The 24,716-nt window shown below is 40.2% G+C and overlaps 1 protein-coding gene and 2 pseudogenes across 3 annotated transcripts in view; 2 read left to right on the top strand and 1 right to left on the bottom strand.

Moving 5' to 3' along the window:
• The window catches only part of SLC26A8 (solute carrier family 26 member 8), a gene marked incomplete at both ends in the record, with an annotated part of 96,763 nt that overhangs the window by 16,715 nt on the left and 55,332 nt on the right, over positions 1-24,716 (top strand). Inside the window, 4 exons of the mRNA XM_080665125.1 lie at positions 7,679-7,795; positions 9,480-9,661; positions 21,267-21,431; positions 22,830-22,979. Of these exons, the coding sequence (XP_080521251.1) occupies positions 7,679-7,795; positions 9,480-9,661; positions 21,267-21,431; positions 22,830-22,979 (614 nt within the window). The remainder of the gene's footprint in view (positions 1-7,678; positions 7,796-9,479; positions 9,662-21,266; positions 21,432-22,829; positions 22,980-24,716) is intronic.
• On the bottom strand, positions 10,060-10,473 carry LOC308245937 (large ribosomal subunit protein eL34-like; annotated as a pseudogene). Its single transcript has one exon. The product of its transcript is annotated as a large ribosomal subunit protein eL34-like (transcript).
• On the top strand, positions 20,191-20,682 carry LOC308245938 (large ribosomal subunit protein eL32-like; annotated as a pseudogene). The gene has a single exon. The product of its transcript is annotated as a large ribosomal subunit protein eL32-like (transcript).

The following is a 24,716-nucleotide window of genomic DNA, read 5'->3' on the forward strand; positions in this document are numbered from 1 at the left end:
TTTTATTTTTGTTGTTGTTGTTAATCCTCACTGAAGGATATTTTTTCTCACTGATTCTTATAGAGAGTGGAAGGGAGGGTAAAGAGGTGGGGGGAGTGAGAGAGAGAGAGAGAGAGAGAGAGAGAGAGAGAATCAATTGGTTGCCTCCCACATGCGTCCAACTGGGCCAGGGATCAAGCCTGCAACCCAGGTGTGTGCCCTTGACCAGGGGTCAAACCTGTGACCCTTCCTTGACCAGGCCAATGCTGTAACCATTATGCAACACAGGCCAGTGTGAATCAGGCTCAGTTTTACTATATAACCAATGTTGGCTGGTAACACAGCTGACATTCCACTGTTATCAGGTTTCAAAAAAAAAAAAAAAAATCTGGAAAGCTAACCCAGTATCAAATTTATCTACAGAGAAAGGGAAAGGATTTTGTTAATCTTTTACTCGCAGTGGTTCACAGTTCCCTACACAGTCTTTAAACACCTCTGTTTCTCTATTCTTCAACCAGGTAGGATTGAAGCTTGGGATTGCACAGGTTGTGCCTAGCACAGAAAAGACCAACAAAGGGCCAAGTGGTAGCTTTCTGACACAGAGCTGTTAGTTGAGGAAAGGGATACTTTTTAAAAAAATTATCATGCAGTAACATTGGCTTTTTTCCTTTTGGTGTAAGTTCTATGAATTTAAACACATATGTAGATTTATGTAACCCCCACCACAATCAAGATACATAACAGTTCCATCAGCCCCAAATCTCTCTTGTGCCATCCCTTTTTAGTCACATCCTCCCCTAACCTCTAATCCCTGCAATCACTGATCTGTTCTCAATCACCAAGTCCTGTCTTTTTGAGAATATCATATAAATGGACTCATCTAGTATGTCACTTTTGAAGGCTGGCTTCTTTAATTCAGCATTAGGTCTTTGACATTATTGCAAATGGTTATGTACATCAATACTTTGTCCCTTGTCATTGCTGAGTAATAGTTCACTGTATGGCTGTACCACAGTTGGTTTATCCATTCACTTGTTAATGGACAATTTGTTTCCAGTTTTTGGCCATTACACATAAAGTCGCTATGAACAATCATGTACAGATTTTTGTGTGAACATGTTTTCATTTCTCTCAGGTATTAAATACCCAGGAGTGGTATTGTTGGTCATATGGTAAAGTGTGTGTGTGTGTGTGGGGGGGGTGTATACACTTTATGTATATATATATATATATATATATATATATATATATATATATTGATTTCAGAGAGGAAGGGAGAGGGAGAGGGAGATAGAAACATCAATGATGAGAGAGAATCATTGATTGGCTGTCTCCTGCACACCCTCTAGGGGATGGAGCCCACAGCCCTTGACCAGAATTGAACCTGGGACCCTTCAGTCTGCAGACTGACACTCTATCCACTGAGCCAAACTGGCTAGGGCTGGTAAAGTGTATATTTAACATTATAGGAAACTGCCAAACTGTTTTTCCAGAGTGGCTGTACCTACCATTTTACATCTCCACCAGAAATGTATGAGAATTCTAGTTCCTCCGCTCTCTTGTCAGTACTTGATACTGTTAGTATTTCTTCATTAAACTATCTACTTAAGATAATTATAGATTTAAATGCACTTGTAAGAAACTACAGAGCAATCCCTTGTATCCTTCACCCGCTTTCCCCAATGGTAACAACTTGCAAAACTATAGTTCAATCTTACAACCGGGTTATTGGTGTTGATACAATAAAGATATAGAACATTTCCACTTCCACAGGGATCCCCCTTGTTGCCCTTTGATGATCACCCCCAATTGCCTCCTGTCCCCATTCCCTCCTCAGCCTCTGGCAAACACTAATCTGTTCTTCATTTCTATAATATTGACATTTCAAGAAAGTTATATGAATGGAGTCATACATATGCAAACCTTTGTTTTGGGATTGGCTTTTTTCAACATCTTAAGTCTCTGGAGATTCATCTAGGCTGTTGTGTGTACCCATAGTTTATTCTTTTTTTTTTCCCCATGGTATGGATGTACCACAGTTTGTTTAAACATTCACCCTCATAGGACATTGGAATTGTTTGCAGCTTTTGGCTGTTACAAATACAGCTGCTATGGACATTTGTGTGTAGGTTAGTGAACATAGTCCTCATTTCTCTGGGATAAATATCCAGGAGTGTAATTGTTGGAATGGAGGGTAGTTGAATGTTTAATTTTTTAAGGACATGCCAAGCTGTTCTCCAGAATGGTTGCACCATTTGATATTCCTACCAGCGATCTGTGAGGGATCCGGTGGCTCTGCATCCTCACCAGCATTTTGTGTTGTCACTACTTTTTACTTCAGTCATTCTGATAGCTTGTAGTGAGATCTCACTGTGGTTTCAGTTTGCATTTCCCTAATGGCTACTGATGTTGAACATCTTTTCATATGGGAATTTTCCATCTATATATTTTAATGAATGGCTCTTCTTGTCTTTTGCTCAGGTTCTAATTGGATTGTTTGCATTTTTACTATTGATTTTTGAGAATTATTTATATATTTTAGATACTAGTTCTCTGTCAATGTGTTCTGCAAATATTTTCTCCCAACCTGTAGCCTGTCGTTTTGTGTGTGTGTGTGTGTGTGTGTGTGTGTGTGTGTGTGTGTTTAAATTCTCACCTGAGGATATGTTTATATTGCCTTGAGAGAGAGGAAGGGAGAGAAAGAGAGAAACTTCAATGTGAGAGAGAAACATCAATTAGTTGCCTCCATACATACTCCAATCCAAGATCGAGCCCTGTCTGGGAATTGAACCCACAACCTTTGGTGTAGGGATGAAGCTCTGACTGACTGAGCGACCTGGCCAGACATGTAGCCTGTCTTAACAAAATATTTAAAGGGAAACATTTTTTTATTTTGATGAAACCTAGTTTTCAGTGTCTTTTATTTTAGCCATTCTAAGAGGTTTGTACTGGTATATCATCATGGTTTTAATGTGCATTTTCCTGATTGCTAATGAGGTCTAACATCTTTTTATGTTCTTATTTGCTACCCTCATATTCTCTTTGTTGAAGTACCTGTTCGAGTCCTTTGCCCATTTTTTAAACTGGAATTTTGGTTTTCTTATTGGGTTTTTTTTTTAGAATTCTTTATATATTCTGGATTCAAGTTCTTTCTATATATGTGATTTGCAAATACTTTCAGTCTGTAGCTTATTTTTTCATTCTTGACAGTTTCTTTCACAGAGCAAAAGGTTTTAATTTTGATAAAGTCCAATTTTTTTCTTTTACAAATTGTGTTTTCTATCAGACATTGGAACTATTCACCTAAATCTAGGTCACAAAATTTTTCTCCTATGTTTTCTTCTAAGTCTTATAGTTTTATATTTTACATTAAGATCTATGATCCATTTTTAGTTAATCTTTGTATAACGTGAGAAATGTAGGTCAAGATTATTTTTGTTGCATTTTCAGCATTATTTTTAAAGAAAAGAATCCTCCATTGAATTGTTTTTGCACTTTTGTCAAAGATCATATAGCCATGTTTTTATGGGTCTATTTCTGGACTCTCTATTCTGTTCTATTGATCTATGTGTCTCTCCTTTGCCAATGTCATATCTTAATTATTGTGTCTTTATAGATAGTCTTACAATTGGGTAGAGTGATTCCTCCAACTTCGTTCTTTTTTCAAAATTGTTTTAACTATTCTTCCATATAAATATTTTGTCTATATCCACACAAAAAATTCTACTGGGATTTTTATAGCTGTTGCATTAAATTCATAGATCACTTTGCAGATAATTATGTTGAGTTTCCAATCCATGACCACAGTATATCTCTTTATTTATTTAGGTCTTCTTTGACTTCTTTCATTAGCATTTATCATTTTTAGCATGCAGATCTTATACATATTTTGCTAGATTTATACCTATTTCATTTTTGAGGAGATATTGTATATGATAATTAAAAACAATTTTGGTTTCCAGTTCATTGTTTGTATATAAAAATGTAATTGGTGTTTATGTGTTCACCTTGTATCCTGAAATTCACTTAGTAGTTCTAAGAATCTTTTTTTAAAATATCTTTTTGTTGATTTCAGAGAGGTAGGGAGAAAGAAAGAGAGAAACATTAACGATGAGAGAGAATCATCGATGGGCTGCCTCCTGCACACCCCACACCAGGGATCGAACCGGCAACACCAGGCATGTGGCCTGATGGGGAATCAAACTGTGACCTCCTGGTTAATATATTGATGCTCAACAACAGAGCCATGCTAGCTGGACAGTTCTAAGAATCTTTTATAGATTCCCTAGAATTTACTACATTGACAATCATGTTGTCTGTGAAGAGAAACAGTTGTGTGTCTCTCTTTCTATTCCAAATGGCCTTTTTTCCCCCTCTTTCTTGTTTATTGTGCTGGTTAAAACTTCCAGTACTATGTTGAATAGAGTAGTGAGACTAGGAATTCTTGCCTTGTTCCTGTCCTTAGGAGGAAAGCATTCACTATTTTGCTAAACTACATTGTTAAGAAATATGTACACTGGTGCTAAAACCATAAAGAAAGCTAAGAGATTATTATCACAAAAGTCAAAATAATAAATACCTGTGTGGGAAGAAATGGAGTTGTGATCAAAGACCTCTATGGTGGTAACATGGGTGTTTGTTTTATAAATATTTATTAAGCTCAACACCTATTTTAATGCACTTTCTATGTGTATATTATATTTGACAATAACAATGGGGATTAATAAATTAATTATCAAAACTATTACTAAATTAATTACTAAAAAAAGTAAGACGCTATGGTTTTGCAGAGATAGACAATTAGGCCAATAGAACAGAAAGCAGTACACATATATAAGTTGCATGGCTTATATCATATGTGTCACTATAGAAACAGACTTTGTAATAAATTGTGTGAAACAATTGGACTCTTGTGTGAAAAGATGGACTTCTATCTCCCACCATACACAAAAATCTATACCTGGCAGATTAAAGTTCTAGACGTTAAAGGTAAAGCAATAAACATTTTTTGGGCCCTGGCCAGTTTTGCTCAGTGGATAGAGTGTTGGCCAAAGGGTCCCGGGTTCTATTCTGGTCAAGGGCATGTACCTTGGTTGCAGGCTCCTCCCCGGCGCGGGCCCTGGTCCAGGCTCATGCAGGTGGCAACCAATCAATGTGTTTCTCTCACATCGATGTTTTTCTCTGTCTTTCCCTCTCTCTCCACTCTCCCTAAAAATCAATGGAAAAATATCCTTGGGTGAGGATTAAAAAAATAAACAAAAGCAGTCTTGTAAAAAAACAAAACAAATTTTCACTAGTCTAAAAGGAAAAGACAGATTGAATTAAGTAAAAGATTGAATTAAGTAAAAGTTAAGAACTGTTCATTCCAAGACACCATGAAGATTGAATAGCGCACCACAGAATGGGAGAGATTTGTAACAATATACCCAACAAATGACAATCTGTAACATATATACTCCTACAAATCTGTAAGGAACAATGAGATTAATCAACATTATTGTCAGTCAATGAAGTGAAAATTGAAATTAAAATGAGTTACACACTAACTCATACACATTGAAAATTAAAAATCTGACAGTATCATGTGCTAATACAGAGGCAGACAATGGGAACTGTCATACAGTGCTGGTGGGAGTGCAATGTACAACCATTTAGAAAACAGTTTGGCATTTTCTGGTAAATGTCCCTGCAGTTATGCTGCAGGGTATATTCTCTCAAGGAACTTATACATCTACGTACCAGGAGACCTGTGTATAAAAATATCCATAGCAGTATAGTTCATTATAGTCCCAAACTGGAGACAAAGACAGGAGACCAGGCAAACCTGGAGACAAAGAGAATGGGAAAGCAGCTTCCTTGAATCCTGATAGCTTTTTAGTTCTGGTTCTAGTCTCTGATGTGGCTCAACTGCCCTTTGTACTCTTTTAATAAATTTTCTGTTTTGCTTAAGCAAATCTGAGCAGGTTTACTGTTTCTTGCAATCAATAGAGCCTTGCTTAAAAAAAATGTACAAGGGGAACCTATAAATTACAGGAGACTTCAGAAATCTATCAATCAATGTGAAGTTTGTATTTGAGCCCTGATGTAAACACAAAGATTGTAAAAGAAAGCACAACATACAATAGCAAATAATTTTTTTAAGATCACCCCCAAACCCACTATACTTCTGGCTCAAGGTCTCTCATGAGGTTCCAGTCAAGGTGTCAGTCACCGCAAGGCTCTACTGAGGCTGGAGGGTCAGTTTCCACCAATGTGTTTGCTGGCAGGCCTGGTTTTCTTGCCATGTGGCTGCTTGAGTGTCCTCACAACATGACAGCTGGCAGGACCAACTACATGTATGAGACCCAATGCAAAATGAAAATGTAGAGCCCCTAGTTCCAAAATTATTCTGAATTTCAATATGGTCAGAGTAGATCATGAAGCCAAGTGTGGAGGCTTCTAAGTCCAGGCTCTATGTGATTGCATCAGTCACACCCATGAAGTCAACTCTGGTGGCTGGTGACCTGAGAGAAAGAGAGAGACAGAGAAAGAGAGAGAGAGAGAGAGAGAGAGAGAGAGAGAGAGAGAGAGAGAGACCAACCAAGACAGAAGCCTCAGTCTTCTTGCAACCTAATCTCAAAAGTGATATCTTATCACTTTTTGTTGCATTCTGTTTATCAGAAGCAACTTATAAGATCCATCCCACACTTAAGGGGTGGGGATCACACAAGGGCATGAAAACCAATTAGCCATTGCAGATCATCTGAGAGGCCCTCTACCACAACAAGCACTTATGAGATAAGCAGGGAAACGTGAATTCTGACTAGATATTTGATACTGTTAAAGAACCATTATTTCTTAGGTATGATGATGATATTGTAGTTACATTAAAAGAGGGTCTTCTTTTAAAGATACATTCTGAAATATCTACTGATAAAATGATCATGGCTTTGGATTTGCTTCAAAATAACATGATTTGCTTCAAAATAACATGGAGTGGGTACATAGGTGAAATAAGATTGGCCATGAATTGACCATTGTTGAGGGGTTGGTGGATACATGGGTGTTCATTATACTCTATTTTTGTATATGTTTTAACTTTTCCATTTAAAAAAAAAAAAGAGCCTTGCTTGTCCAAGACAATAAATCAGCTAGTGGGCTCACTGGAATGATCTAAGTTGAGTGCCTCAGCTTCAAATTTCCTGATTTTCAGCGTGCTTTTTAGAAAAGAAAGTATTGAGGAAGGAGCTAAAAGAAGAGATAAGAGTGATGAGCATATGGAAGAGAGACAACACATACCAACTTGGAGTCAAGTCAGTTCAGTGGGATTCTTGCCTTGCTCTCCAGCATTGTCTTCCATCCTGGAGAATTATCAGGGCCTTTGGTTCTAGGCTGGGGTGCAAGTGGGCTGCTTCTGAGCTGTTGGAAGTTGAGGTCTGGTTGCTGTAATGTTTGCTTTCCATGATTAGCATGAAGACCTCACAGGGAAAAGTGTTTAAGCCTATGATTTAGAATTGAGGTATAAAACCATGTGGTACAATAGGAAGAGAAGCTAGGAATCAAAGGAGACAATAAAAGATACTAATTAAAGGTTGTGTGTTATGCTCAGTCAGCCATATACATAGATCATTTTCATTTTAAATATGCTTTACAGTTTTTATTTAAGGTGACTTTTAAAAGCCAGGCTACCTTTTCTTACCTAAATTATCTTGCTTTTCAGTCCTGACGTTTAGTTTGCTGTCAAGGCAACTGATCCCTCCTCTCAATATCTCATATGCAGCTTTCAGTTCTTCAGTAATTTATGTAATTTTTGGATCATGTCATCAAATGTCTATTGGTGAGTTCAGTTCTGGAACCGCAGGAGGTGGATGAAGTCCCCACCTCAATTATTTACCTATTGCTAAGGAACCCAGGTTAAAGCTATGTTCAAGGTAGAAAGAAAGGAGACAGAAATGGGCATTCTAGCCACAGGATTAGTGTTTAGATTTTAGAAATTGAACACTTCTAGTATGTCATTATCAATGTCACCACCAGGTGAAAAGGCCAGAAAGCTATTTCCCAAAGGGATGAAAGGACAGAAGTACTTTCCTTGGCGATTACCTCGCATTGGAATCTGAATGCCCTCAGCCAGAAAGATCCAGGAGCAATTCCGCCAATACTTTTAGAGTGGGTCCATCTTTCAATTGGACCTAGGATAACCAAACTCCATGGGCCTGATTCATAATTATCATTTTCTCACTGTATTAGTTTACAATGAGAAAATGCCATCATGGTAATCAAAGCACTTAAATCCATAGGAGGAGCACTTTCTTTCTCAGAGTCAAAATCCATCTACTCTTTTATATCAGAAATGACTGTTACAGGAACCAAGCTAGTTAAAGGTCGTATAATCAGCAAATATACTAGGTGAACCTGCATAGAAATCAAACTACAAAATGCCCCAACAGTCTAGGAAGGGCATTGCCAACCTTCACCCAGTGAAGTGCCTTTTCCGGCCTTCCCCACACAACCAAGACTGATAATTCTGACTGACATACTCTTTCTCCAGATGTTTGTCAATCTGGGACCATCCCATTCTTATGGAGTGCTACTCTGCCTTTTCAAAGGACAGTAGCACATATTTTTACTAAAATTCATTGTGTCAATTTTACTTTTAAACTTTAGAGAGCAATTTCATTCCCACATTCCCAAGGCACATTACAATTACTTCCAAAGACTGGTAATAAGAGCTATTAGAGTTTTATGTCTATCGGGTAAATTATTGTTTTCGTTGTTGTTTTTAATCCTCACCTGAGGATATTTTTTCCATTTTCAGAGAAAGTAGAAGGAAGGGGGACGGGAAGAGAGAGAGAGACGGGGGGCGGGGGGAAGGAAGCGATGTGAGAGAGATACATCAACTCATTGACTCCTGCATGAACCCGCAACCTAGGTATGTGCCCTTGACAGGGAATCAAACCCACAACCCTTCAGTGTGCAGGCCAATGCTCTAACCACTGAGCACACCAGCCAGGGCTATCAGGTAATTTAAGAGTAAGGTTTGCCTTTGCTTCCCGTTGTATGTTGATGTGAAGACTAAATGAAGTTATGTTTGAAACAAGTTTAGCTCAGTGTCATTTTGTATCTAGTAAATAAATCCTAAGTGTTAGGTATTATTTTTCTTATTATTATTACTGTTTTCTGATATTTTCACCACCACCTCACTTTTCATCACTCTAAGAGCAGGCACAGTAGCTGAACCTGATACATATTTTCAGTCAGTTTCTCTCTGCAGCCCACACTATGTGCCCATAATGAAAGAGGTTAATACCTGGACCACCAAGATCTAAATTCTGTGACTTGGTCACAGTTTGGGGGCCAGAGTTCTTTCTCCGCTCCTTCTTACTCTCGATAGCCACTTTCAAATAAGAAAAGTTCTTCAGACCAAGGACAAAAACAACATAAGCTCATGCCTTGATTTTGTCAATAGCTTCAGTTTACCTGGACTTAAAACCTTACTTTCTGCCTAAACATCTTTTTCATAGGTGCCTTCTTTCTTGTGAGCGCTCTGATGATTAATGTCCTGAATCTGTACCCATTCAACAGTGGCCACCTGGTCCTGGGAACTTTCCTCAAAGAGGACTTCTCTGACCCCCTCTTCTTCACGGCCTACAACCGATCCCTGAGTGTGGTGGCATCCACAACATTTTTGACTGGGATTATTCAGGTAGGATCTGAGTCTTCGAACCTCTGAAGAAGAACTAAATAAAGGGGCTACAAATAGACCCCTTCCTTTCATTGCTCCCGCTGTCCATTAAGATACTCCAGTGATTTATTTCTGGAAAACTTGTAGGATCTTGGATAGACTGTGACAAAACTTCTCCCTTGTCAGAAATCATCCACCATTGATTTTGGGAGTTTTTGTTTTTATTGTTCAAAACAGCTTTATTTTTAAAAAATATGTTTTTATTGATTTCAGAGGGGAAGGGAGAGGGAGAGAAAGATAGAAACCTCAGTGATGAGAGAGGATCATTGATCGGCTGCTTGCTGCACACCCCACGCTGGGGATCGAGCCTGCAACCCGGGCACATGCCCTGACTGGGAATCGAACTGTTACCTCCTGGTTCATAGGTCACTGCTCAACCACTGAGCCACTCCAGCCAGCAAAACGGCCTTATTTTTTAATTTAGCTTTCTGACTCTGTGCATGTACCTTCAATACTTTCACAACAATTTTCTGCTCCTCAAAGAAGAAAGCATGCCTGATCCTGTCATGGACACATTCAGCACACATGGATCCACGCCAGGTCCTTCTGACATGTTTTTTTTCATTTTAGATATCCTCACTAGAACTTTAGGTCTCACAGCACACACTCTGCGAAGTCGGACTAGGCACATGCCACATGCAGATTTTGGCGCTTCCCCAATCTTCTTGGTGTAAAGGGAAACAATTCTATTACCAGGGGCTCGGGACAGCCTAGTTTTGTTAGACACTGTATTGTAGGACAGCTTCCACTGATAATGACAAATGCTGAACCATTCTGAATGCCTGAAGTCGCCGTCCCCGGAAGAGGAAAAAGCCATCCACCACTTATTTTGGATGAGACACTAAACATTCTCACCAGTCCCTTCTCTGAGACTAAAGAGTCCTAGGAACTATGGGCTAGAGTTCTAGACAAGATTTCATGTTTTAAAAATTCCTTTAGCCCAGCCAGCTTGGCTCAGTGGTTGAGCGTTGACCTATGGACCAGGAGGTCACAGTTTGATTCCCAGTCAGGGTATATGCTGGATTTCGGGAGGCAGCCGATCAGTGATTCTCTCTCATCACTTATGTTTCTATCTCTCTCTCCCTCTCCCTTCCTCTCTGAAATCAATAAAAAAAAATATTTTTTAAAAATTCCTTTATATTCTTTCAACAAGAATAGCACTGATAGGTTCAAATACTATATTTTGGGTTAGTAAGCACTGGAGTTTTACCTGAAATCCTTTTTCTGCAATGACAGGACCACAGCTAAAGCACAATAATATCAATGACATTAAAATATCAGAATTTATTTTTGGCAATGTCTTTCATTTCTCTCAGAGAGTCTACTATCTAAAGCTAAATCCACCTAACTAAAATCACATATTCCAGATTTATTTCTCTTTCTTCTCAACTAACTCACTCTCTAGCTAATTGTCACTGATCTACCCCGGGACCATCTTTCATTAGGTAAGGATTTATTGGGAGCCTGCAAAAACAAGTTATTACGGTGGGTTGACCCATGCCTTGACATTTGCCAGCTGTATGAACATAAATTATATTACCTTTGTGGGCCTTAGTTTTCTCATGCATAAAATGGAAATAATAACATTAGTTTTGTGGAGTTCTTATGAAGATTAAGTGAGAAAATGCATGTAAAATACTTAGCCCAGAGCCTGTCACTTAGTGTCAATAAATTATAATTACTGGATACAAAGTAGTAAATTTGGTACTTGAACAGAAACCAAAACTTTGAAAGAAGATATAATTCCTGTAGTCAAAAAAATTCAATGTTGTAGGAGAAGGCAAAATAACAGGCAATATGTCAGTAACCTGTTAATTATCTAAGTGGCCTAGGGCATGTTCTGTCCCCTCCTTAAAGCTTTCGTGTTTTGTTTGTTTGTTTGTTTGTTTCATTTAATAAAGGAGGAGACATTTCATTTTCAGGAGGATGGAATAGATGTACTTTTCCCTATTCTTCCAGCTAAGTACAACAAAATATCTTGGAACATTATATATAAAACAAATGTAAGAAGACTCTGGAAGGTGGAGAGAAGGTCAACAGGCTCAGAACCTCAGGACATAGGACCAACACAGAAGTGCATTTCCTGGGTTTTCTTTCCAGCTCGTGTATTTTAATCTTGGTGCTGAAGAGGCCAGAAACCCAATGTACCAACAGGTGCAGACAAAAAAAAAAAAAAAAAGAAAAGAAAAAAGACTGAAAACATTTATATAATAACTGATCTACTCCAGACAAACACCAACAAAAAACAGAATTATGATATCACCACCATTCATTATCAGCAAAGGCAAAGGGGGGAGCCTAGACTTCCTGATTTAATTGTAATGAGGTGCCCACTCAGTCCCAACTAGGGTGTTGTCAGAGAAGGCCAAATAGAGAGCCAGAACTTTCATATCCACTGGCAAGTAATGAGACAACCTTCCTACTCCGTGCTGGGGTGATGCCAGAGAAGGCCTAGTGAAGAGTCAGGGAACCCCTTCTGCTGGGATGTCCAGGTGTGGAGAAGTAAAGACATTCCTCTGTCCCAACCAGGATAGTATCAGTGGAGGCCCAGTGGGGAGCCAGAACTGCCACTCCTGCCCAGCAATATTGGAGAGTCCGTAGTGCCACCGATGTCAGTGGAGGCTGGGAGGAGAACCTGGACTACTACTTCTACCAGGCAATAACAAGATGGCACCCTCTCCTTCCCCTGCCAGCACTTTGTCAAAATAAGCTAGCTAAAACAGAAGGTTTAAATAAGATCCAGAGTCTTATAACATAGTACCCCAAATGTATGATTGAATTGAAAATCACTTGTCATACCAAAAACAAGGAAAGTCTCAACTTGAATTTTTTTTTTTAATGTCACACTTTTCCTTTTTTTTAAAAATATATTTCATTGATTTTTTACAGAGAGGAAGGGAGAGGGATAGAGAGTTAGAAACATCAATGAGAGAGAAACATCAATCAGCTGCCTCCTGCACACCCCTTACTGGGGATGTGCCCGCAACCAAGGTACATGTCCTTGACCGGAATCGAACCTGGGACCCTTGAGTCCGCAGGCCAATGCTCTATACCCTGAGCCAAACCAGTTAGGGCTCAACTTGAATTTTAAAAGGCAATAACAAGCCCTAGCAGGTTTGGCTCAGTGACAGGAGCATCAGCATGGGGACTGAAGGGCCCAGATTCAATTCTGGTCAAGGGCATGTTTCTCAGTTTCAGGCTCGATCCCTGGCCTGGCTGGAGCGTGTGGGAAGGCAACCAATTGATGTTTCTCTTTCTCTCTCTCCCCCTCTCTCTCCCTCCCATTCTCTCTAAAAAAATCCATGCAAAAAAATATCCTCAGGTGAAGATTAACAAAAACAATAACAACAAAAAAAGATTCCAACACTGAGATGACTGAGATTCTAGAATTAGAAAGATTTTAAAGCAGACATCCTAAAACTTCCCAAATTTGGCAAAATATGTAATCCTATAGACTCAAGAAGCTGAGAAAATTCCCAAGAAAATAAATCCATAGAAATCCACACCAACACAAATCATAGTCAAACTAAAAAACAGTGAAAAAAATCTTGAAAGCAGTAAGAAAAACCCTTTACCTACAGGGGTAAACAACTCAAATGACAGCAAATTTCTTATCAAAACCATGGAGGACAGAAGGAAGTGGCACAATATTTCTTGTTCACCGAAAGAAAAGAACTGTCAATACAAAATCATATACTCAGTGACAGTACCATTCAGGAATGAAGGGACACCCAGCCAGCATGGCTCAGTGACTGAGTGTCGACCTATGAACCAGGAGTTGGGGTTCAGTTCCTAGTCAGGGCACATGCCCAGGTTGCAGGTTCGATCCCTATTGAGGGGTATGTAGGAGGTAGCTGATCAATGCTCTTTCATCTTCCATGTTTCTATCTCTCTCTCCCTCTCACTTCCTCTCTGAAATCAATAAAAATATATTTAAAAAAAATAACACACAATGTTCTCTGGGAATTCATCTTGTTCTCTGGGATTCAGAGCAAGAGAGGAAAAGAAAATATAAAAATAGAAGAATGAAGGGGAAGTCAAGACATTCTCAGATGAAGGAAAAATAAAGAGAATTTGTCACAAGCAGGCCCTTAAAAAATGACTAAAGGAAATTTCATAAAAAGAAAGGAAATGATAAAAGAAGGAATCTTGAAACATCAGGATAAAAGAACAATGGAGAGAGTGAAAATAAGGATAAATATGATAGATTTTTTTTGTTCTCTTGGGTTTTCTAAATTATGTTTGATGGTTAAAGAAAAATTATAACACTATCTGATGTAGTTAAAAATTTATATAGAAAAAATTTTTATGTATATAGAAATATTTAAAACAATTGTTTTATAAACAAGTAAGGTTTCTATACTTTGCTTGAACTGGTAAAGTGTTGACATCAGTAGACTGTAATAAGTTATGTATATACTAGAGGCCCGGTGCATGTAAATTCATGCACTGGATGGGGGGTCCTTCAGCCCAGCCTGCCTCCTCTCACAGTCTGGAAGCCCTCAGGGGCAGGAGGTGACCTGGCGATCAGGGGAAGGCGATGCCCCATCACACCTCTGCTACTGCCACTGCCAGCAGCACAAGCCTTGGCTGGCCCTGGTTACCTGAGCCTTGGGTAGCCCTGGGCAGCTGGACAGCCGCCATCTAAGGCTTGCCTGTGCCTCGGGCCAGCCCTGGGTGGCTTGGGGGCTGAGGGGACTGGGGGACTCCTGAGGCAGGTGCCTCTACAGGGCTGAGGGACTGGGCACCACCATATTGTGGCTGTAGGCACTGCCATCTTTAAGGGCAGGGCAGTCAATTAGGATATTACATCCTTATTGGCTGTGGGCGCCACCATCTTTGTGACAGTGTGAGGGTCAATTAGCATATTCCCTCTTTATTAGATAGGATAATGTAGTATCTAGGGCAAGCACTAAATAAGCTATACAAAGAGATACACTCAAAAAGCAATATCCTCTATAACAGCCTTGGGCAAACTACGGCCCGCTGGCCGGATCCGGCTGTTCTATCTGGTTCTCTTGCTCTCCCCTCCGCTCCTTTACTTTGAATTTATATTAGTTCACACAAACACTCCATCCAGGCTTTTGTTCCGGCCCTCTGGTCCAGTTTAAGAACCCATTGTGGCCCTCGAGTCAAAAAGTTTGCCCACCCCTACTCTATAATAATCCTATATAACAAAAAAGTAATATGCAAATTAACCATCACTCCGCTACACCCACAAGCCACGTCCACAAGCCAATCAGGAGTGAATATGCAAATAAACCCAACCAAGATGGCTACAGCCACAGAGAGCAGGAGGGAGGCTTGGGTTTCCCCAGCAATGGAGGAAGCCAAGCTTTCCGCCTGCCATTGCCGGCCTAGACCTCCACTCAAGGCTACAAAGTTTCAATGATAGAAGATACATAAATCCTCAAAAAAATGGCTGCCGCCACGGAGCAAACAGAAGGCTTGGCTCCACTCCAGGCTACAAAGTTTCAATTGTAGAAGATAAATAAACCCCAGATACCAGGGCCTCCGCTTGGGTCACCGGGGGCGTGGCCAGCCTGCAAACCACAACAGGCCCCTCGCCCAGACTGCCTCATGCCCCAAGGGAGCACCCACCCTGATCCGGGACACCCTTCAGAGCAAACCAGCTGGCCAGTTTAGGGGTCCTGGACTGTGAGAAGGTGCAAGCCAGGCTGAGGGGACCCCCCCACCCAGTGCATGAATGTTGTGCACTGGGCCTCTAGTAGATAAATGAAGATGGAATTCTTGAATTGTTCAAGTAACCCACAGAAGTCAGGAAAAAGAAAAAGAGAAATGAAAACAGAACAAACAGAAAAATAGCAGACATAAGCCCTAACATAGCAACATTTACACTAAAGATAGAGATTGATATATTTTAAAATATGCTGTCTACAAGAAACATCAAATATGATGATATAGACAGGTTGCAAGTAAAAGAATAAAAAGATATAGCATGCAAATATGAATAAAGGAAAGTAGAATTGACTATATTAATATCAGATAAAGTAGACTTCATAGCTAATAAAATTACCAGCAGCAGGGAGGAACATTATATAATGATAAAAGAATCACTCTACCAAGAAGACATAGCAATTTTAAGTATGTGTACACCAAACAACAGGGCTATAAAATATATGAAGCAAAACTAATAAAAGTGAAAGGAGAAATAGACAAATACACAATTACAGTTGGAGACTTCAACACTTCTCTCTCAATAATTTATAAAATAACTAGTCAGAAAACCAGCAAGGAAATAATAAAACTCAATAACACTATTGACTAACAGGAGTTAAGCGATATTTACAAAATAGGCATCTAATAACAGAAGAACAGAAATTCTTTTCAATTACTCGTGAAACATATACTAAGATAAGCCAGAACCTGAACCACAAAGCTAACCTCAATCAATTTAAATGAATTAATATCAAATAACATGTTCTTTGGCCATAGTGGAATCAAAATAGAACTCAATAACAGAAAGTTAATAGGAAAATCTCCAAATATTTGGTTACTAAACAACATACTTCTAAATAATCCATAGGTCAAAGAGTAAGTCTCAAGAGAAATTTAAAAAAAATACATTAGGGTAAATGAAAAGAAATCATACCAAAAATTGCAGGACACAGCTAAAGCAGTGCTGAGAGGGAAATTTTTAGCACTAAAATGCATACAGCAGAAGAAAGGGTCTCAAATTAATAGTCTAAGCCAGTGGTCGGCAAACTGCGGCTCGCGAGCCACATGTGGCTCACGAGCCACAGTTTGCTGCTCTGTTGACTAATGAGTTTGCTGACCACTGGTCTAAGCTCCCACCTCAAATACCTAGAAAAACAAGTGCAGATTAGATCCAAAATAAGCAAAAGGAAGGAAATCATGAAAAACAAAAATGAATGAAATTGAAAATAGGAAAGCTTACATACTCGTGATTCCTATGTAAAATCCCTGAAGTGACAAAATTCTAGAAATGGAGAGCAGGGGTTACGGATGAGAATGGAGGTAGGAGGATGGAGATTGGGAGTAGGAATGGGAGGTGAGAGGCAAGTGGGTGTTGGCTATGAAAGGTCAAAAGAAGGATCCTTGTGGTGATGGAATTATGTTGTATCCTGGCTGTATCAACATCAATATTCTAATTGTGGTTTGTACTATAATTTTTCAAGATGTTACTATTGGGGAAAATGGGATAAAGAGTACATCAGATCTCTCTGTTTTGTTTATGACAACTGCCTATCAATCTACAATTATCAAAAATAAAAGTATAAATTTAAAGAACTCTGAACCAGATGAGAAAACTAACATTTATTGCTATGTGTTAGTTACTGTTCAAGCACTTTATATGTATTATGTCTTTTGATTCTCACAAGACCCCCTTTTTGAGGGTGGATATTACTATGGTACTCATTTGAAGGAAACAAGGTATAATGAGATTAAGTAAATTGGCCAAAGTCACTTAACTAGTAAGATCCCAAACTGGGATCAGACTCAGGATGCTCTACCTCAAGAATTTGTGCTCTAGATAATTAAAGTGAAAACTAACATTAATAAAAGTGAAGGGTTTAGTATCAAAAGAATATGAAACAAAGAAGTAATCTTTAGTTGGATTGGAGTTGTCTGGGAAGGAAATAACCATTTATTGAGACTTTCTTTCATTCATTGAACATTTAGTACTTGTTTTCTATAAGAATGGCAGATAGTTTTAATGTCACAGGACAACTGTGACTGCCTAGAAAACTATGTTAACACAGACTCTGATACCACATAGCAGCTAGGCATGAAACAGCTCTATGGTTAATTATAGATACTTGCCATTTACAAAGTGGGAGGAAAGGATGGCATGAAGATGAGTGATATGTATTTGCATCTGTCACTATTTTCAGTTTTGAGCTAAGTGTTTCCCATGTGTTGTGTAATGTAATCCATACAAAACACTGTGCTGAGTGTTATTCACAATTTACAGGTTAGGAAACTGAGGCTCATGAGAATTTATTTGTCCAAACTCACACAGCCAGTGAGTGTTAGAACCAGGATTGAAGTCACATTCTCCATCCCTAGGGATCTTGGTCTTTTCATCACATCTCCTAAAGAAGGGGAGTTTCATTACGCTCTTGAAAGAGGTGATGGGCATAGATTGGCAGAGATGGCAAAAAAAGGAGAGGTTCATGCATAAGCACAGAAGTAGAAATCAGACATTCACATAAAAGACAGGAAGCAGATTGGGCTGACTAGAGTAGAGTAGAGTTGTAATGACAGGAGATTAAGGGGGAGACATAGCCCCAACTGACAGGAAGCTTTGAAACAAAAACCTTTTAAAGGTAAAAGATTTACTCTTCCAAGTTTGTTTTCTGAGCCCTTCTAGTCCAGTGGAAGATGAAGTGGTGACAGAGTGGGTTTCAAGACTTTTGTTTTCCTTTTCCTTTTCTTCACTGGGCTGGGCCAGTTTTCTTAACCTACCGTCGTAAGGGCATTGGGGCCCACACTTTATCCATCAATTTTCCAACTGTGTTTTTTATTCTAAAAGATGAACATTTATACTGTAAAAAGCTCAAATAACAAAGTATAAATAATAAAGTATTGCCACCAACTTTAAAAAATATATATATTTTATTGATTTTTTACAGAGAGGCAGGGAGAGGGAGAGAGAGTTAGAAACATCGATGAGAGAGAAACATCGATCAGCTGCTTCCTGCACACCGCATACTGGGAATGTGCCCACAACCAAGGTACATGCCCTTGACCGGAATCAAACCTGGGACCCTGGAGTCGGCAGGCCGATGCTCTATCCACTGAGCCAAACCGGCTAGGGCATTGCCACCAATTTTTAATCCCATTCCCCAAAGGTAACTTCTGTTAATACTTTGATGTCACTAGTTTAGACCCTTTGCATATTTAGAAATATATATAATTTATTTTATAATATACTAGAGGCCCGGTGCACGAAATTCGTGCACGGGGGAGGGGTGTCCCTCAGCCCAGCCTGCACCCTCTCCAATCTGGGACCCCTCGGGATCGGGCTTAAACGGGCAGTAGGACATCCCTCTCACAACCCAGGACTGCTGGCTCCCAACTGCTCGCCTGCCTGCCTTCCTGTTGCCCCTAACCACTTCTGCCGGCCAGCCTGATCACCCCCTAACCACTCCCCTGCCAGCCTGATGCCTAACTGCTCCCCTGTAGGCCTGGATCCCCCCCCCCCAACTGCCCTCCCCTGCAGGCCTGGGTCCCTCCCAACTGCCTTTCCCTGCAGGCCTGGTCGCCCCCAACTTCCCTCCTCTGCTGGCTTGGTCACCCCTAACTGCCCTCCCCTGCAGGCTTGATCGCCCCCAACTGTCCTCCCTTGCAGGCCTGGTCCCTCCCAACTGCCCTCCCTTGCTGGCCATCTTGTGGTGGCCATCTTGTGTCCACATGGGGGCAGGATCTTTGACTACATGGGGGCAGCCATCTTGTGTGTTGGAGTGATGGTCAATCTGCATATTACTCTTTTGTTAGATAGGATAGAGGCCTGGTGCACGGGTGGGGGCCAGCTGGTTTGCCCTGAAGGGTGTCCCGGATCAGAGTGGGGGCTCCCTTGGGGCGTGGGGCGGCCTGGGTGAGGGGCCTGTGGTGGTTTGCAGGCTGGCCACACCCCCGGTGACCCAAGCGGAGGCCCTGGTATCTGGGGTTTATTTATCTTCTACAATTGAAACTTTGTAGCCTGGAGTGGAGCCAAGCCTTCTGTTTGCTCCGTGGCGGCAGCCATTTTTGGGGGGATTTATGTATCTCCTATCATTGAAACTTTGTAGCCTTGAGTGGAGGCCTAGGCCGGCAATGGCAGGCGGAAAGCTTGGCTTCCTCCATTGCTGGGGAAACCCAAGCCTCCCTCCTGCTCTCTGTGGCTGTAGCCATCTTGGTTGGGTTTATTTGCATATTCACTCCTGATTGGCTGGTGGGCGTGGCTTGTGGGCATGGCTTGTGGGTGTAGCGGAGTGATGGTTAATTTGCATATTACTCTTTTAATATATAGGATTACATAACATTTAAAATACGTATTTCTATATTATATATGCATATGAGCATATAAAATACAATGTTTTATACATATATGTAATATATTTATATATAGAATCCTGAAGACAAAAATTCAATTGAATCATTCTTAGTAAAGAGTGATGCCAAAGCCGGTTTGGCTCAGTGGATAGAGCGTCGGCCTGCGTACTGAGGGGTCCCGGGTTCGATTCCGGTCAAGGGCATGTACCTTGGTTGCAGGCACATCCCCAGTAGGAGGTGTGCAGGAGGCAGCTGATCGATGTTTCTCTCTCATCGATGTTTCTAACTCTCTATCCCTCTCCCTTCCTCTCTGTAAAATATCAATAAAATATTTTTTTTTTTAAAAAAAAAGAGTGAAAGGCCAAGAATGAGCTGGAACTCGGGTTTTTTAAATTGTCTTTTCCTTTGTAAAAAGCTGCTTTCCTCACAGGAATGTTAATGTCTCCTGGAAAGGGTTCTCAGAGTGACTAATGAAAGGGCGCTGCCTGCGGAGGTGGCAGCCATCTCCTACTTGGCACCAGGGTTGCCCTCAGACCCCTCGTGAAACCCAAGATTGTAAAAAAGAGGACCAAGAAGTTCATCTGGCACCAGTCAGACCAATACTTCAAAATTAAGCGGAACTGGCGGAAACGCAGAGGCATTGACCATAGGGTGCATAGAAGATTCAAGGGCCAGATCCTAATGCCCAACATTGGTTATGGGAGCAACAAGAAAACAAAGCATATGCTGCCCAGTGGCTTTCTGAAGTTTCTGGTCCATAACGTCAAAGAACGTGAAGTTCTGCTGAAGTGCAACAAATCTTACTGTGCTGAGATTGCTCACAACGTCTCTCTCCTCAAAGAACCGCAAAGCCATTGTGGAAAGAGCAGCCCAGCTGGCCCTTAGCGTCACCAATCCCAATGCCAGGCTGCGCAGCGAAGAAAATGAACAGACAGATTGTGTACACATTGTATTTGTGTTAATAAAATCATAAAATTCTGCCATCTGGCATTTCCGCCCTTGGAAAAAAACAATTTTTTTAAAGGCAATGGCTTATTCTGATTAGTCTGTGACTGTTAACCTTAAGTCAACAAGGTCAGTAGATTCTAGGGCAAGATATTAAGCTTAAGTGCTTGCAAAGAAAGAAAGAAGACCTGGCTGGTGTGGTTCAGTGGCTGAGTGTCCACCCATGAACCGAGTGGTCACACTTTGATTCCAGTCAGGGCACATGCCTGGGTTGCGGCTCGATCCCCAGTAGGGGGCATGCAGGAGGCAGCCAATCAATTATCCTTTCATCTTTGATGTTTCTATCTCTCCCTTCCTCTCTCTGAAATCAATAAAATATATTTTAAAAAAGAGAAGTGTGGTCTAGTGCCCTAGGGAGCCCCGAATGAATGAACACCAAGGACCAATTTCAGCTGATTAGGGAAAGAGACACTGAAGAGTTATCAAAGGGGTCTAACCTAACTTTCTTGTTGGAAACTCTTTAGGGAGAACTTATCCGGTGCCATTGCTGGTCTGATGACTTTCTGCCTCTGTTTTTCTTTTTCATCTGAACCCCCTGCAGCTAGTAATGGGCATGTTAGGTTTTGGCTTCATAGCAACCTACCTTCCGGAGGCAGCAATCAATGCCTACCTGACTGCCGTGGGACTACACATCATAGTGTCCCAGATGACTTCCATCCTCGGGATTATGATTAGCTTCCACGCTGGTCCTATCGCCTTCTTCTATGTGAGTAATTTCCACTCTCACCCAAATTACAGATGCCCCACCCCCTCTCCTCCAACAGACACGGACCCAAGTGGAGAGACTCCTGCACAGGCAACCGGGTCAGGAGGACCCTGGAAATAATCCCTCTCCTAGATTTACAGTCTTGATTAATTGCAGGGGCCAGTTGGACCATTTTTCTGTTTCATTAACCATGTTGCCCAGCTTTTTAAACTTACATGACTTACAAAAAAATTTGATCTTTAAGATACTATATCTATCATAATTCTTCCCATCACATGCCTCATAACAGACATGTATCCCTAAGACATCTAAAAAATGTAAATTGCTAAGTAATCCCCAAATGCAAAAATGGCACAGGAGCCAAGCTAAAGTACATATATGGTCTAGGACAGTGGTTGGCAAATTGCGGCTCGTGAGCCACATGCAGCTCTTTGGCCCCTTGAGTGTGGCTCTTCCACAAAATACCACGGCCTGGGCGAGTCTATTTTGAAGATGTGGCGTTAGAAGAAGTTTAAGTTTAAAAAATTTGGCTCTCAAAAGAAATTTTGATCATTGTACTGTTGATATTTGGCTCTGTTGACTAATGAGTTTGCCGACCACTGGTCTAGGAGAATTAATAAAGAATAGGCAACAAACAGAACTCCCGGGTCCTTTGTGTTATACGGAAATGTATAAAGTCTGTTTTTTCTTTATTGGACATTACTATCACTTTCAACTTAAAAAAATACATATCTACCCACTTGGTCAACTCTTTTTTGTCTAGCAACACTACATAAGGACTTCCTTTCTCTTTCTCTCTCTCTCTTTTTTTTTTTTTTTTTTTTTTGGTTAATCCTTACCTGAGGACATTTTTTTTTCCCATTGATTTTTAGAGAGAGTAAAAGGGAGGGAGGGAAGGGAAGAGAGACACATCAATTGGTTGTGTCAAACCTGTAACCCAGGTAAGTGCCCTTGGCCAGGAATCAAACCTCTGGCCCTTCGGTGTGCAGGCCAACACTCTAACCACTGAGAAACACTGGCCAGGGCTAGGGACTTGTTTGTTGTTATTAATCCTCACCTGAGGATATTTTCTCCATTGATTTTTTTTCTTTTTTAGAGAGAGAGAATGGAAGGAAGAGAGGAAGGGAGGGAGAGAGAGAGAAACATCGATGTGAGAGAGACACATCATTTGGTTGCTTCCTGCATAGCCCAACTGGAGCCAGGGATCTAGATACATACTTGCCCTTGACTGGGAATCAAACCCCCATCCTTTGGTTCACAGGCCGATGCTCTAATCACTGAGCCACAATGGCCAGGGCCAAGAACTTCTTTTTGAACTAATCTAGAAAGAGTGTCATTTTCTAGACTTAGGCAATTATATATCCCTTTCTAAGCCTCTGTAATTTTGTTTTCTTTCAGAACATAGTTAACTACTGTATGTCTCTCCCAAAAGCTAATTCCACCAGCATCCTGCTATTTCTAACTGCTGTTGTCACTCTGAGAGTCAACAAATGTATCAGAATCTCCTTCAATCAGTACCCTCTTGAATTTCCCATGGAGGCTTTCCTGGTAAGTGTTCTGATGTCCCAAATTCATGATTCGGATCATTTAAAATACCTATCTTTTAAAAAATATAAATAAGCAACTAGGAAAGAAAACACTGTAAAAATAATGATTTTTTAAAAATATATGTTGAATTGTGACAAAGCTTTAAATGCATTTAGTTTTAAGTGCTAGCTTATATTTGTAAAACATGCTTTTCTTTTTTTTAAATAAATCTTTATTGTTTTTTCTCTGTATTGTTGAAAGCATTATGTATGTCCCCCCTTTTCCCTCCATTCACCCCCTCCAGCCTGCCCTTGCCCTCCTCCCCACCCAGGCCTTCACCACCCTATTGTCTGTGTCCATGGGTTATATATATATGATTACAAGGTCTTTGGTTGATTACCTCCCTCCCACCCACCCTCCCCCATTTTCCCTCTGAGATTCCACACTCTATTCCATGCTTCCATGTTTCTGGATCCACTCTGTTCATCAGTTTGTTTTGTTAATTAGATTCCACATATGAATGAGATAATGTGATACTTGTCTTTGTTTGACTGACTTATTTCACTTAGCAAAAACATACTTATTTTCAAAGGATTTTCATTTATTGCCTCTTTTACATTCTATTTAAAAATAATTATAGATGATGTATTATAGAATTAAACCTGTATAATTTTATTAGCCAATTTCACCCCAATAAATTCCATTAAAAATAAGGTTTTCCCCTCTTATGAAAGTAATACAGGCTCATCCTAACAATTTTGCAAAACATAAAGAAGGAAAAATAAAAAGAAGAGAAGAAATTCCTATAGTTGCACCCACCCAAAGTCAACTACAATGGATACTTTTAGATTGTTAGTTATTCCCTCTTTCTTCCAAACAAATACATGAGAGGCCTATGCTCAGTGTTGGTGAATTTCCACCTTCTTCTATGCAGAAGTCGTGTTTCTACTTTAGTATGGTTGCAATCATACTGTGATCCAGCCTCTTTCATTTCCACCATGCTGCAGTGAAGACACTGAGGGAGATGCATTGTGAAATGCATTACCTAATCCATGTCACTAGTAAGTGATAGAGCTGGCCTCACTACTGTCTAATAATAACACTTCTTGTTTCTTTTAAAAATCCACTGATAAAATATATCTTCTGCAGTTATAACTAACATTTTTATAATGATAAAGACATTTTCATAAATAAAGCTTAGGGGTTTTTAAAGTCAGCATTTCTCATATTAGGATTGCTGAAAATGTCTTTGAAAATTCTTTTCCCCTTAAGAAGTGTTCTGTTGCAGAGATACTTAAAGTTCACCAAATATCCATGTGCCCCCCTATATTGCCCAGCCACCCCTGTAGTTAGGCAAGATGTGACTTTGGAGCTAAACCGTAGGAGACTAGGTATGAGTCCCCGTGTACTTGCTTCCCCTGCTGTAATAATCATAGTGTTGTCTGTTGAGATGATAGAGTTAGTAGATGGAACTGGTTTGTATCCCTGAGGTACCCTTTGCAAAGAAGCTGCCCTAGAGAGACAGTGGACTTTGTGCAGGCAAAAATAACGTTTATGTGTTAAGGTCTCATGGTTTGTATGTTGCCACAGCATACCTACCCTATGCTTTCTAATTCAGGTCTATAGAGTTCATGATTGAAAGACTATGTGAACTGCTTTGGAAACTGAAACCAAGCTCTGTCTCATCACTGTTGTCCACCTCTTATAGAGGTGCATATTCTTTCTTCCTTGGAACAGTTGAAAAGCTATTAATTTATA

Source organism: Plecotus auritus, assembly GCF_963455305.1.
Source record: "Plecotus auritus genome assembly, chromosome: 4".
NCBI lineage: Eukaryota > Metazoa > Chordata > Mammalia > Chiroptera > Vespertilionidae > Plecotus > Plecotus auritus.